The sequence below is a fragment of the Ranitomeya imitator genome, chromosome 3 (genome assembly GCF_032444005.1).
Source record: "Ranitomeya imitator isolate aRanImi1 chromosome 3, aRanImi1.pri, whole genome shotgun sequence".
Taxonomy (NCBI): domain Eukaryota; kingdom Metazoa; phylum Chordata; class Amphibia; order Anura; family Dendrobatidae; genus Ranitomeya; species Ranitomeya imitator.
In genome coordinates, this window is record NC_091284.1 from 807,270,910 (window position 1) to 807,285,013 (window position 14,104).

Sequence of the window (14,104 nt, forward strand, 5' to 3'; positions counted from 1 at the left end):
TTTTTTTAGTCATATGGGAGGTGTTTGTTTCCGGCTGTTAAAAATTACAGATGTCTGACATGGCGATGTCTCTTGAGGGGCCCATATTTGCCTACCTATATGTTCTTGGGCTTTTTCCTCTCCCCTTTGAAGGCATATGGGACATTTTTTGTCTTTGGCTCATGAGGCAGGGCTCCTTGGTTCATATGCTTTTTGGTCTGGTCGCGCACTATGGCTCTTGCCCCATGAGAAGCATGGCTTTTTTTATATATATATCTCGGCCCTAAATATACATGGGTACATGGGAGTTCACACATATTCCTCTGAGACCTATGGATTTTTTTACCAGACTTGTATTTGCTCTTTTAGGATAAATAATGTTTTCACTCTTTACAGGTTTATATATTTATACTTAATAAAGCTATTATAATCATCCAACGGTGTTAGATATTTATCTCTGTGTGTTCCCTTTTTGTGTTTGCATGCGGAAGTATGGCCATGGTTGTTGGCTGTCCTCGGGGATTATGTGTTGAGTGATGGGGATAAGGATTTATATGGGATATGCATGTTTTGGCATTACCTCAATACACCACTCCCTTCCTCCCTTCCCCCTATTTGTTACTTTTTCTTTTGCCCTGCATGCTTGTCTTATTACATAGACTAGCATATTCGGGCTTTGCTGGGACGCCAGCCTACATTAATTGTTCCTGTATTATCCTGCTAGCTAGGCGCTCGGGCGTACGCAGGCGCATTAGCTATGTCTGCGTTCTTATGCAAACACACCTCCGCTCTCTTTATGAGGCTCTTTGCCTCACGCATACAGGCGCCGTCTTATGACGGGACGGGCATGCGCTTTACGCTAGCACACCTCCCCTTTTTTCATGAGGCTCTCAGCTTCGCTCACGCAGGCGCAGTTCCATTATGAGACGGGCATGTCAGCGCTTGAGGTCTTCCGGTCTCATGATCCAGTTCACGCCGGCCGGCTATTAGGTAATTTGTGCCGTGACTATTTAATCACGGCGAACAGGTTCATTGACACTTCCCTGACGAAGGTCCTCGTGTGGGAGCGATACGCGTGGGTCATCGCCGTCACCTCCTCCGGACTGGGAATTTGCTCCCGTGCCCCTTCTATATGCTACGTTTTGGGTAATGTAACCCTAGGTTGCCTTATATCCCGTGGGATTTATTCCTGTGCATATTGAATTGTCATGAGCTATTTTAGGGACCCGATGGGATTTTTTGTCTTCCCATGTATATGCACATCTCACGTCTCTCCTTTGTCTACGCTATTGTATTTCAGTAACAATAAATTCTTACTTGTTCTAAAATATCCCATTTTTCTGGGCTCTTCAATCACCGCTGGTTATGACTCGTTTCGTACTGGTATTTCACCATATACTATGATTTGGGTGAGATTTGATAGAGACCTTCCCCACTTTTGGGTCATATCATTTTTGCAACATGGCATTTAATGAAGCTGTTAGGAAAATTACTTGTGTGTGTGTGTGTGTGTGTGTGTGTGTGTGTGTGTGCAAAATAAAGTCCAACGGCCAACATTTGTGTAGTATTTTGCAGTACAATATCCCATAGAAAATGTTGATTCTGAAAGGAAACTAAAAGGTTTTCTGAAAGACCTGTTGGGGTGTACTCATTTATGCCGAACACTGTATATGGATAGAAACATCAGTAATTGATAAATGTGGCATGGGCCCACCATATCTTCGCAATGACACTTACTAGAGATACTGTTTGATATTTTCAGCTTTCAATTCATCCCAAAATGCTTTTCTCATACTTTGCGGCGTTTGAGAAGGACTGGAGTGTTCACTGGACTTTGCAAACCATCCTAGAAGGAAAGATAAATTATGTAAGGAAAATAAAATATGGATTTTATAAAATTGCATTATGTTCGTAAATGTTATACCTGTTGGGTGGATCCCAGTCCTATTTGACCTGGAAACCTTCTGCCTACTTGTGGTGGATCCTCAACTCTTGGAGAACAATTACCAATATAGTCTCCTACTCTGCAGGTCCTGTCTTACACAGTCACCTCATTGACATAAACTTTGTTTCTCCTGTGAAAAGTTCCCGCTTGCTTCCATTTTTTCTTGTCTCACAGTTTACAGCTAAACTTTTGATTCCCAGTGGAGCATTGTGATACTAGATTGTTGAAACCTGTATGAAGGTCACAATTTGTGAGTGGTCTTTGACCCTGTACACATCTCCTGTGGCCCAGTGACAAGTGTACACAGCAGGTGTGGTACGGTAACCCATGTTACAGAAAGGGGGCGCTGTGTGTGCTTCAGGATGCGCTTGGAGGCATAATTATGGTGATGAGACAAAGTCCGGCAGGATTGTAAATGGCCGGTATGTGTCGCAGAGGTGCTCTGCGTTGTAAGCCCAAAATGATATGGTTATGCTGGGACTTATAGTTTCACAAGAGTTTGTTGTGTTTACTTATAAGGGTGGGCTTATAGGGTTAGCTGGTGAGCTGGGTGGGACTGGCTAACCACACACACTCCCATCTAGGGGAGTGGTTACAACCATATAATGTGACTTAGGTCAAGTCACATGGTCAGAGTGTATGGATCTGTTTGGTCCATGTGCAAGGTCCTGGACGGTCGGTGTTGGAAGCTCCTGTGAGTGGAGTCTTCCTGGAAGCACCTGAGAGACCATGAACCTGAATGCTCAGGGTGTTGGATTGTCCTGGGATGGACTGGAGTGCTGCAAGCACCTGGTGAGAGTGTGAGTCCTGGAATGGTCAGAGTGTTGGATTGTCCTGGGATGGACTGGAGTCCTGCAAGCACCTGGTGAGAGTGTGAGTCCTGGAATGGTCAGAGTGTTGGATTGTCCTGGGATGGACTGGAGTCCTGCAAGCACCTGGTGAGAGTGTGAGTCCTGGAATGGTCAGAGTGTTGGATTGTCCTGGGATGGACTGGAGTCCTGGAAGCACCTGGTGAGAGTGTGAGTCCTGGAATGGTCAGAGTGTTGGATTGTCGTGGGATGGACTGGAGTGCTACAAGCGCCTGGTGAGGGTGTGAGTCCTAGAATGGTCAGAGTGTTGGATTGTCCTGGGATGGACTGGAGTGCTACAAGCACCTGGTGAGGGTGTGAGTCCTAGAATGGTCAGAGTGTTGGATTGTCCTGGGATGGACTGGAGTTCTGCAAGCACCTGGTGAGAGTGTGAGTCCTGGAATGGTCAGAGTGTTGGATTGTCCTGGGATGGACTGGAGTCCTGGAAGCACCTGGTGAGAGTGTGAGTCCTGGAATGGTCAGAGTGTTGGATTGTCCTGGGATGGACTGGAGTGCTACAAGCACCTGGTGAGGGTGTGAGTCCTAGAATGGTCAGAGTGTTGGATTGTCCTGGGATGGACTGGAGTCCTGGAAGCACCTGAGACCATGGACCTACAGAGCCTGGGACGGCTTCTGTGCTGGCGAAGCCAGGACTGACATGGAGTCAGCGTGAGGAGCGGAGCTCCTGAAAGGTAACCCCAGAAAATGGGACTCTATATATGCCAGAGAAGTTTATATGCTGCATGAATAGACTGGTGGTCACGATAAGTTCATGGATGTAATGAAATAGACTGTATGTCACGTGGTTTATGATGTTTAATAAACCAAATAGACTGACTTAAGTGGAGAAACCGTGCCTGAGTGCTTAAATCCCGTGCCAAGCGAGTGTTCCCCAACCCACTCAGGTATAGTTTCACCACACAGGGTAAACTTGAAAACAAATTAAAGAGAATTTGTCAGTAGGTTTTTGCTATGTAATCTGTGGGCAGTATGATATAGGCTCAGAGACCCTGATTCCAGCAATGTATCACTGCTTGCTGTAGTTTTAATGAAATCAATGTTTTAACACCAGGAAATCACTAGAGGACTAGGTGTCTTGTGCCATGTAGTCCTCCTGCTATTAACTCTTCCCTCACCACTGATTGGCAGTTTTCTGCCTATGGCCTATGCACAGTGTACACAGAAAGCTGCTAATTAGTGGTGTGGGAGGGGTTATATTGAGAACAGCATTCAGATAACTTTTAGAACTGCAGCTAAGAAAACAGGGATTTTATTAAGTCCAGTAAATTATATGTTGCTGGAATCAGGATCTCTGCCCCTACATCATCATGCTCTCAGATGATATAGCAAAAACCTGGTGTCTGGATGAAGCAAGCAGGTGGGAACAGGCTCATGATGAGGACACAAACTTAATGGTTGACCGCTCTATAGTGGCACAGAGGTTGGTGGCTACACCTCTAGGAGACAGTGAGGGACAGTTGCAGAGCAAAAGGAACGAACAACTTTCTTCAACACGGATTGTAGGAGGTTTTCACCAATAGCAAACACAGCTTGCTATAGTAGCATTCTTGGAAGCCATCATGACACACCTTGCACTCTCATGGAAGGCAAGTTCCAAGACACACTCGGATCATCATCTTCGGTCAAGACAAACCTTTGCACACACAGACCACTATCTCCGTTAGGACATCTCATGTGTCACGGGTTTACCGCGACAGAGGGGAAACAGAAGACCACAGCATCTGATTTCTCCTACTCCTGCACTGATTAGAAGCATTTCACCTTTATATTATACATTTCCTTTAGCAGTGCAGGGTTAATCTGCTCAGCTGACAGCTCCGGCAAGCTTTCCTGTGTTAAGGTTCTCAGCTGTGCACTGACACTTCCATCTATAAAAATTAGGTCCTGGCCAGCACTCATTGTCAGAGTTAGCTTATGCTGCATGACTGGAGGTTGTTGGTGGTGGTTGTTATTGGAGAAGGCATTTGGTGGATTTATCTGTGACTGTTGCTAGTTTTCAAGTGTGTGATAATTCCCTTTCTTTTCCTACTTTGGTTTAAGTCATCCTCCACTCCCCGATGTATTCCTTTGTTATATGTGTGAGTATAATTGTATGTTCGGTATTCTTTGTTACCCCTGTTCGTATTAACTTCTTAGTCTGGTTGGTGTATTACGGTATAATACTACTCCCCTCTACCCTGGGTGGGGAATGGTACAGTTTGAGGGCAGATTCCGGAGCTAAGACAAGGTACGCGACCCCGGCGTCTTCACCATCAGATGTAATCCGTGGAGCAGGGTGCTAGGGTACCCTTAGCATTAGGGACAGGGAAGGAGTCATGACATAATGCTTTAGCTGCCCATCGTCTATTTTTTATGTCAAGGCGTACCTCCACTTTTGAAGTTGCCAACAGGTAGTCACCAGAGAGGGGTCCGTAACCATTAACAGGCTTTGTCTTCCTCTCCATGATAGACTACACTAGGCTGCAGTCTTGTTCAAATCTCTCTTATTGTGCTAACTAACCGGCTTGCCTGAATACTAATCTATAGCTTAAAGGACTACACCTTATTGCAATTAAAGAGCCAGACATCATAGCAGGTTATAACAGCCAAAATGACATAACTCAGGTTGGCCAGTCACTTCTCTGGACCTAACAAGCAATACAATTTAAGGATACATCTTTCATAAGGGGAAGTAGTGCTTGGTTAAACCCCCTTACAGATCCTCCGACAGACTACTCAATGAAACTATTTCACATCCCGTGGCAGGAGGCTGACTGAGAAAAGACATTGGACTTTATAAAACCTTGGCCCATCCTTTATGAAAAGATTCGTTGTGACCGTCATAGTGGATGTGACTATCATAGGATTATCCTAAATTCCAAACCCAAAGTCTACAACTTGTAGTGTTTTTCTCCTATAGGCAATTACAGAATAAAAAAAGGCTTCCAAAAACATTAAAAAAATGACAGAAAAGAAAACACGGGCAAAAACCACAGCTATTGACGTGTTTTGGATTGTGTGGTCAAAAAAAAAAAATGTCCAGTAAATGTACCATAAATGACAAAGCAATGCTTTTTTTTTTGCCATTTATAGGCTTGAAGTGATCCATGGGGAATGCTCTCTTTGAACATGTAGAAAATAAAGAACTTTCTGCATGTTGAAATTGTAGTCTGATCTGTGGGAACCTCACTGATCCGGAAAATGAATGGTCAGGAACATTATTTAAAGGGTGATAATAACCCCTTCATAATTTCTAGTAAGCATCATAGTCCCAACTTGGCTCTCTTGTAAGAACTTTAGCACAGCCCCATTCACTTGGAAAAGGTCATATTATCAGGGGTATTGCTTTGCAAACCTCTTGGGGAACATTTTTTTGGGGGATTTGTGTGCTAGGACCTTCATCAATCAGAAACTGATTTCATGGTATAGAAATGAGCTATCACCATCATCTAAAAATTTGGTTAATTGCCACTAATTACATTATGATCCGAGATCTTACCTATGGACATTGCCAAATTCTCGTAGGCTTGGCTTAACGGAAAGTGCATAACAATAGTGGCAACTGGACCTATTATTGCTAGACATCTCCGATCCAATACCCTAACATTGGATGCAATTTGCCTGGCCAAATCTGGGTTGCTTGTTGGCTCTCCACGCTACTCGAAACACCTATAACGTTCAACACTTATTTTTTGAGTAATAGGAAAACTGTGTTGATGTTGGTAACACCACAATTTTTTCATGGATTTTGTCCCCACAGAGAAAATATATGTTGGAAATACTATATCGCATGTATTTGCTGCAGAAATAGTGACATAAATCTTAGGCAGAACCTCGTGGGCGTGTCCATATGCGGATTGTCACCATTTAATTGGCTAATACATGAGTTGCTAACTTTTCCAGTATGCGAGTGCAATCTACCCGGAACTTGCTTTATTAATTATCGAAAACCTGGTCAGATGCATAGTAATGCAGATTTAGCCAATGAAAATGCATTTTTTTAAGCATTTTCCGATTTCCCATCAGAATATGCTTGAAGTTCATTTTTTGGTGGATTCTGCCCGAAAACCACAACGGGACACGACACATGAAATAACCACATTTAACTGGGAATATTTAGCATGAGGATCTAGGGAAACGAGTAAATAAATGTTGGATAATTCTGACCTGTGTTCGCTCTGAAATCTACAGCAGAACCATCGGATTTCTGGTGCAGATCCCGGAGCAAATACAAGATGGAATTTTCCAGCGTGTTTTTATTCTGTGTGTTCAAACCCTGAGAATACTGATACAGAGAGCAGATTCATGCGGTGAAGGAGCGCCTGGTCTAAAAATATGAAAACACCAACTTGGAACAATCAGCAGCGAAAATCGGCACATTTATTCTAGGCCCTGTTATTACCGCAGGTCAGATTTAACCATATCATCTCCAGATGCTGAACAGCAGCACTGCGAAACAGGACAAAAAAAGGGCCAAAACGACCCGCATTTAATCCCAGCCTCCAGGCCGCGAAAACCGAATTTACAAAATTAATTAAAAAAAATAAAGGACACGAACAATTTTGCAACCAAATAAAATAGTCTAATTTTCCTATATCCTACTGTTTTGTCTATACAGCCCATGTGTAGACCTGATTTTTTGGTTAGGCTATGTTCACATGTACCAAAGTTACTTTAGATTTTTTTAATCAGATTTTCAGATGGAAAATCCAAAATGGAACAAAAGCAAAAAGAATAAGATCTGAACAAACCTTGTCCACATGCAGCTGAGATTTATCATGTGGAAATTGAGTAAAGGGAATTTGTCAACAGGTTTTTGCCACTTAATTTGATAGCAGGGGCACAGACCCTGATTCTAGTAATGATGAGCCATTTGGGATCAATTTAAGTGATGTGGCACTCATTGGGCTGCTTGCTGTAGTTTTGATGAAATTACAGTTTTATCAGCCAGAGATTATTACTAGAGGATTAGAAAACCTGCTGCCAAATCATCCACCATCGTCATAAGCTTTGTATAACCCATCCCAAACACTTGATTTGCAGCTTTCTGTGTACACTGTGCATAGGCAGAAAGCTGCTAATCAGCGGTATGAGGGCGGGTTTATGCAGAGCTTAGTAGTTCTCTGAATGCCAGATCTGTAACAAATATCGTATAAAAAGTGTTTTCTTTTAATCAAAACTGCAGCAAGCAGCCGAGTGACACTTCACTGGAATTGGGGGTCTCTGCCCCTATATCATGCTGCTCTCGGATGGGGCAGCAAAAACTTGTTGACAGATTCTCAGTAAGAGTTTATAAATTAGAAGTATGTAAATTTATGGCACAGATTGTCAAAATCTCCAAACAACATGACAATAAAGTTTAATTGGAAAACTGCAGCGGTTTTTTTTTTTTTTTTTTAAACTGCAGCGTGTCAATTCTTTCAGAGTTTTTGGAGCGTTTTTTCACCCATAGAAAACAATGAGCAAGTGCAAAAATAAAATGCCGCTATCAGTTTCTGTATCTTTTTTTGGAGAAAAATGCAGGTAGAGCAGGATGTGAAAACCATTTATTTTTGTGATTTTTTTCCCCAAAGTTTAAACCATGTCTCTAAACCAACGTCTTAGCATCCTCATGAGCATGGATGTTAGTATTAGTATAGTTTAATTAAATTAGTAATATATGTTAAAGTAAAGAATGCCTGGCAAACTCAGTGCCCTACCAATGTATAAAAAGTAATGAATGCCCTAACCACTCAGTGCACTACCAATGTGTAAAAGTAAAAAATACCCTAACAACTCAGTGCCCTAATATGTGTCAAAGTAAAAAAAATGCCCTAACAACTCAGTGCCCTAATATGTGTCAAAGTAAAAAAATGCCCAAAAAAGTGCACTAACAATGTAATAAAGTAAAGAATGCCCTACCAACTCCGTGCCCTACCAATGTATAAAAGTAAACAATAGCCTACCAGCTCAGTTTCCTACCAATGTGCAAAACTACACAATGCCCTACCAATGTGTAAAAGTAAAAATGCCTGAGCAACTCAGTGCCCTACCAATGTGTCAAAGTAAACAATACCCTACCAACTCTGTGCCCTACCGAAGTGTAAAAGTAAACAATGCCCTACCAGCTCTGTGCCCTACCGAAGTGTAAAAGTAAACAATGCCCTACCAACTCTGTGCCCTACCGAAGTGTAAAAGTAAACAATACCCTACCAACTCTGCCCTACCGAAGTGTAAAAGTAAACAATGCCCTACCAGCTCTGTGCCCTACCGAAGTGTAAAAGTAAACAATGCCCTACCAGCTCTGTGCCCTACCGAAGTGTAAAAGTAAACAATACCCTACCAACTCTGTGCCCTACCGAAGTGTAAAAGTAAACAATGCCCTACCAGCTCTGTGCCCTACCGAAGTGTAAAAGTAAACAATGCCCTACCAGCTCTGTGCCCTACCGAAGTGTAAAAGTAAACAATGCCCTACCAGCTCTGTGCCCTACCGAAGTGTAAAAGTAAACAATGCCCTACCAGCTCTGTGCCCTACCGAAGTGTAAAAGTAAACAATGCCCTACCAGCTCTGTGCCCTACCGAAGTGTAAAAGTAAACAATGCCCTACCAGCTCTGTGCCCTACCGAAGTGTAAAAGTAAACAATACCCTACCAACTCTGTGCCCTACCGAAGTGTAAAAGTAAACAATGCCCTACCAGCTCTGTGCCCTACCGAAGTGTAAAAGTAAACAATGCCCTACCAGCTCTGTGCCCTACCGAAGTGTAAAAGTAAACAATGCCCTACCAGCTCTGTGCCCTACCGAAGTGTAAAAGTAAACAATGCCCTACCAGCTCTGTGCCCTACCGAAGTGTAAAAGTAAACAATGCCCTACCAACTCTGTGCCCTACCGAAGTGTAAAAGTAAACAATGCCCTACCAGCTCTGTGCCCTACCGAAGTGTAAAAGTAAACAATGCCCTACCAGCTCTGTGCCCTACCGAAGTGTAAAAGTAAACAATGCCCTACCAGCTCTGTGCCCTACCGAAGTGTAAAAGTAAACAATGCCCTACCAGCTCCGTTCCCTTCCAATGTGTAAAAGTTAACAATACCTGACCATCTCAGAGTCCTACCAATGTACTAAAGTAAATAATTCAACTTCCCCAACAGTTTTTACATTTGCAATTGTGTATTTTTTCATCCACTCATATAACCTTGGTTCAGAACTGCTCTTCAAATATGAATCCAACTGTTTTGCTTAGAATAGTCACCATTTTTCACACATAAAAAACTTTGATCAAATTGCCTTTTTATTCCAAAAACAACTTGTATTTTTAAAGGGAATCTGTCACCCCTTGGACGCTTTTAAGCTACTAATATGGGCATGCAGGTAACAGAGTGCTTAAGCCAGTGTTACCTGTATGCCTCATAGCTGCGGTCTAGATGTTCAGAAACGCACTTTTAATCTTTTATGTCATTGATTTCTTTCTTCTTTTCTTCTCGGGGCGTGCTGTGCCTGGAAAAAAATCCCTGCCCCCCTCCCAAGCACCTCACACTGCTCTGTGATGTGCAGTTGCGGCCTAGTATCCCCGCGCATGCGCCCTGCACTTGCACGGTTATGGGTGCCTTATCCACCCTTCTATTGGCAGAGTCTTCATCCTGCTTCTGCGCAGGCTAGTCACTGTGCAAGCACGGCTCCAAGAGACTCACTGGCGCAAGCGCGAGATTCCACTGATTCCACTGACGCAACCAGGGAAATCAATGAAATTGAGTGAGTGTTGATGCCCTGACTGAACCAAAAAAATGAAGCACACCCCTAAGCCTAAAAAGTAGGTACCATATAACTATATAAAGTGTTTTTGGGCATCATTACGGTGGCGTTTTTAATGAAAAGTGCAGCAAGAAAAGAAGAAAAACGGCAGCACAACCTGCGTTTGGCTGTAGCTTTTTTATTTCCAAGTGATCAGGTTTTGGCAGCAAAAAAAGCAAAATGTGAACATATCCTTAGGTTACCTACCCAGGTAGTGAAAGCGCAGTGGATTCTCCACCATGTGTTCGCTTGTGGAAAATCTGCCGTGTTTCATAATGCCAGCACATGCTGCAAAAATAACTGCAGCGTAAATTCACAAGAGCAGCGGGTTTGAGATCTGGAGATGTAGCCGCAACGTAGATCAGGGCCGGCTCCAGGTTTTCATGGGCTCCGGGCGAAAGACTCTCAGTGGGCCCCTTCAACACATACCACGATTCATGATGCACAGATACGGCAGAGAAATACTGTATAGGTCTAGTACAATGCCGAAGATTTTACTTCTTATATTACATGAGTGATATCAATAGCTCAGAAACCGGAGAGTAAATAAAGAGCCCCATATAATGCTCCATACAGAAAAATGAGCCCCATATATTGCTCCATTCAGAATAATGAGCCCCATATATTGCTCCATACAGTATTATGGGCACCACATAGTGCTTCATACAGAATAACGAGCCCCTTATAATGCTCCATATAGAAGAGCCCCATGTAATGCCTCATACAGAATAAAGAGCCCCATGTAATGCTCCACACAGAATAATGAGCCCCATATATTGCTCCATACAGAATAATGAGCCCCATATATTGCTCCATACAGAATAATGAGCCCATATATTGCTCCATACAGTATTATGGGCCCCATATATGGCTCCATACAGTATAATGAGCCCCATATAGTGTTCCATACAGTATAATGAGCCCCATATAGTGCTCCATACAGTATAATGAGCCCCATATAGTGCTCCATACAGTATAATGAGCCCCATATATTGCTCCATACAGTATAATGAGCCCCATATATTGTTCCATACAGAATAATGAGCCCCATTTAATTCTCCTTAAAGAATGAACCCCATATTTTGCTCCATCCAGAATAATGAGCCCCATATAATGCTCCACAAATAATGGGCCCCATATAGTGCTCCATACAGTATATACTGGGCCCTAGATATTGCTCCATAGATAATGGGCCCCATATATTGCTCCATAGATAATGGGCCCTATGTAATTCTCCATACAAAATGAGCCCCATATAATGCTCTATACAGTATATGATGGGCTTCATATATTTCTCCAAATATAATAGGCTCCATAGATAAGGGCCCCATATAATGCTCCATGCATGATATGCCCCATATAATGCTCCATATAGTATATGATGGGCTTCTTATAATGCTCCATACACAATGAGCCCCATATAATGCTCTATAGATAACGGAGCCCATATAATGCTCCATACATAATACGCCTCATATAATGCTCCATACAGTATATGATGGGTCCCATATAACGCTCCAGTATATGATATGAAATCTATGATAAAAGCGGCTACATGGATAACACTCTACATGCTTAAATACAGATGTGTGAATGAGGACTAAAACTGAGTGAGGGCATTTAGCCACAGTGAGTGGTAGTTCAGCAGGGGAGCTGTATACACAAATAGACATTTTTTCCCCCATAAACAGCGCCACTCTTCTCTATAGGCCATGCCTGGTATTGCACCTTAAGATTATTAATTAGGCTGTGAATGGGGTTAATATTAATAGATGGCTGTCAGACAGCCGCACCATGGACGCAATTCCTCGACCCTCTGCTGTATTTTTGACCAACCTAAGATCAGACCAGCATTGTGGATTTCTGAAGGTCACTGGTCTGAGGGTTTGCGCCCATGGGATTTCTTTCTATTTTATGTCAGACAGAAAATCTATTGAGTCTTAAAACGCAATATCCATGCATCTGCATTTCCGCAACCGCGAGAAATCCGCAGCGGATTTACACCTTCAGGGTTTCCGCATCGGAAAGGTGCAGGACACCATCAGAGGACTTTTGGCAGACGGAGCTCTCCGACATTTGACGGCTCGGCTCTCCTACGTGACAGTTCACACAGAAAGTCTTATTATTCTACCCCAGTTTTTACGAGATTCGGTAGCTAGTGCCAAGTTCTACTTTACCTATGATGAATCCTAAGAGGAGAAATCCCACAGCACCCAAGGCCAAGGTGAAGATGGCGCGGGCGTTGACGCCTTTGATCCTGGTGCCCACCTCGTAGTCTTCAGTGCCCAGCAGTCTTAGCATTTTCTCTGGTGGCGTGGATGTTGTTGGCACATAGAGGCCTGGCGCAAGGAGGAATACTAATCTCTGCCAGAACTTGTGAAGTTAACAGCTTGCAGATGAACGTCAGCTAATTAATGCCAAGCCCTCCCTATCTCCAATGTACGCCTGGCTGCCTACCAGGTCAAAGTTCTCCCCTCATTCCCATACACACAGAAGAACCTAGAAGTAGTCAGCCCTATATGATCCAACTTAATAACCGGGTTCACAAACTTTAGCAACTCTTTCTCCAGTCCTGACAGCTTGTCACAATGTATCAGCGCAGCTAAAAGGAGCTTTTCAGGCAAATAACATGAAATCGCTGAATTTTTTCCACTTTATTCCCAGCTAGCAGATATTGTGAAAACGAGAAGAAATTAAGAAATTAAATCATTTAGGCTATGTGCCCACGTTGCAGAATGTTAGCAGAATTTTCCTGAACAAAACCGGACTCCTTTCACCGGAAATCCACTCGCTTTTTTTTTGTTCGCATATTTTTCAGGAGCTTCACACTACTATATTATATAGTGGCAAATCCGGAGATTTTTCGCAAAATTAATGAACATGCTACTTTTTTTTGATGATGCGTTTTTTTTTTGCAGAAAAAAACGCAGCATGAGCACAAAAATTGCAGATTGCATTCTAATAATGGGATGCTTAATGCAAGCTTTTTTTTAGCGTTTTTGCAGCGGAAAACCGACAAGAAAACGCTAAAAAAAGCTAAAAATATTTAACATGTTCACACAGCCAAAGGTGGGATGTGGATGGAAATTATTTGGGGACTTTTTTTTAATCACTTAAAGGGACACTGTCACCTGAATTTGGAGGGAACAATCTTCAGCCATGGAGGCGGGGTTTTGGGGTTTTTGATTCACCCTTTCCTTACCCGTTGGCTGCATGCTGGCTGCAATATTGGATTGAAGTTCATTCTCTGTCCTCCGTAGTACACGCCTGCACAAGGCAATCTTGTGTACTATGGAGGACAGAGAATGAACTTCAATCCAATATTGCAGCCAGCAGGCAGCCAGCGGGTAAGGAAAGGGTGAATCAAAAACCCAAAAAACCCGCCTCCATGGCTGATGATTGTTCCCTCCAAATTCAGGTGACAGTGTCCCTTTAAAGGGAAGCTGTCTGAGCACATTCGCTCATCACTAGTGGGGACTGTTGTGAATTCTGTGGCAGAGCTCCCTCCTGTGGTCACAAGTGGTACTTCGGCTGATTCTCTCTATGAGCTTCCGTTGGTGGAGGAGAGT

At 43.0% G+C, this 14,104-nt stretch overlaps 1 protein-coding gene across 2 annotated transcripts in view; it reads right to left on the minus strand.

Moving 5' to 3' along the window:
• Positions 1-12,932, minus strand: part of LOC138671249 (putative N-acetylated-alpha-linked acidic dipeptidase) — a 147,490-nt gene extending 134,558 nt beyond the window's left edge. For both annotated transcript variants that reach the window (XM_069759249.1, XM_069759248.1), the window contains exons 1-2: positions 12,713-12,932; positions 1,717-1,825 (exon numbers count right to left, since the gene is read on the minus strand). In XM_069759249.1, coding sequence (XP_069615350.1) covers positions 1,717-1,825; positions 12,713-12,836 — 233 coding nt within the window. In that variant the 5' untranslated portion in view covers positions 12,837-12,932. The remainder of the gene's footprint in view (positions 1-1,716; positions 1,826-12,712) is intronic.
• Between the last annotated feature and the right edge of the window lie 1,172 nt (positions 12,933-14,104).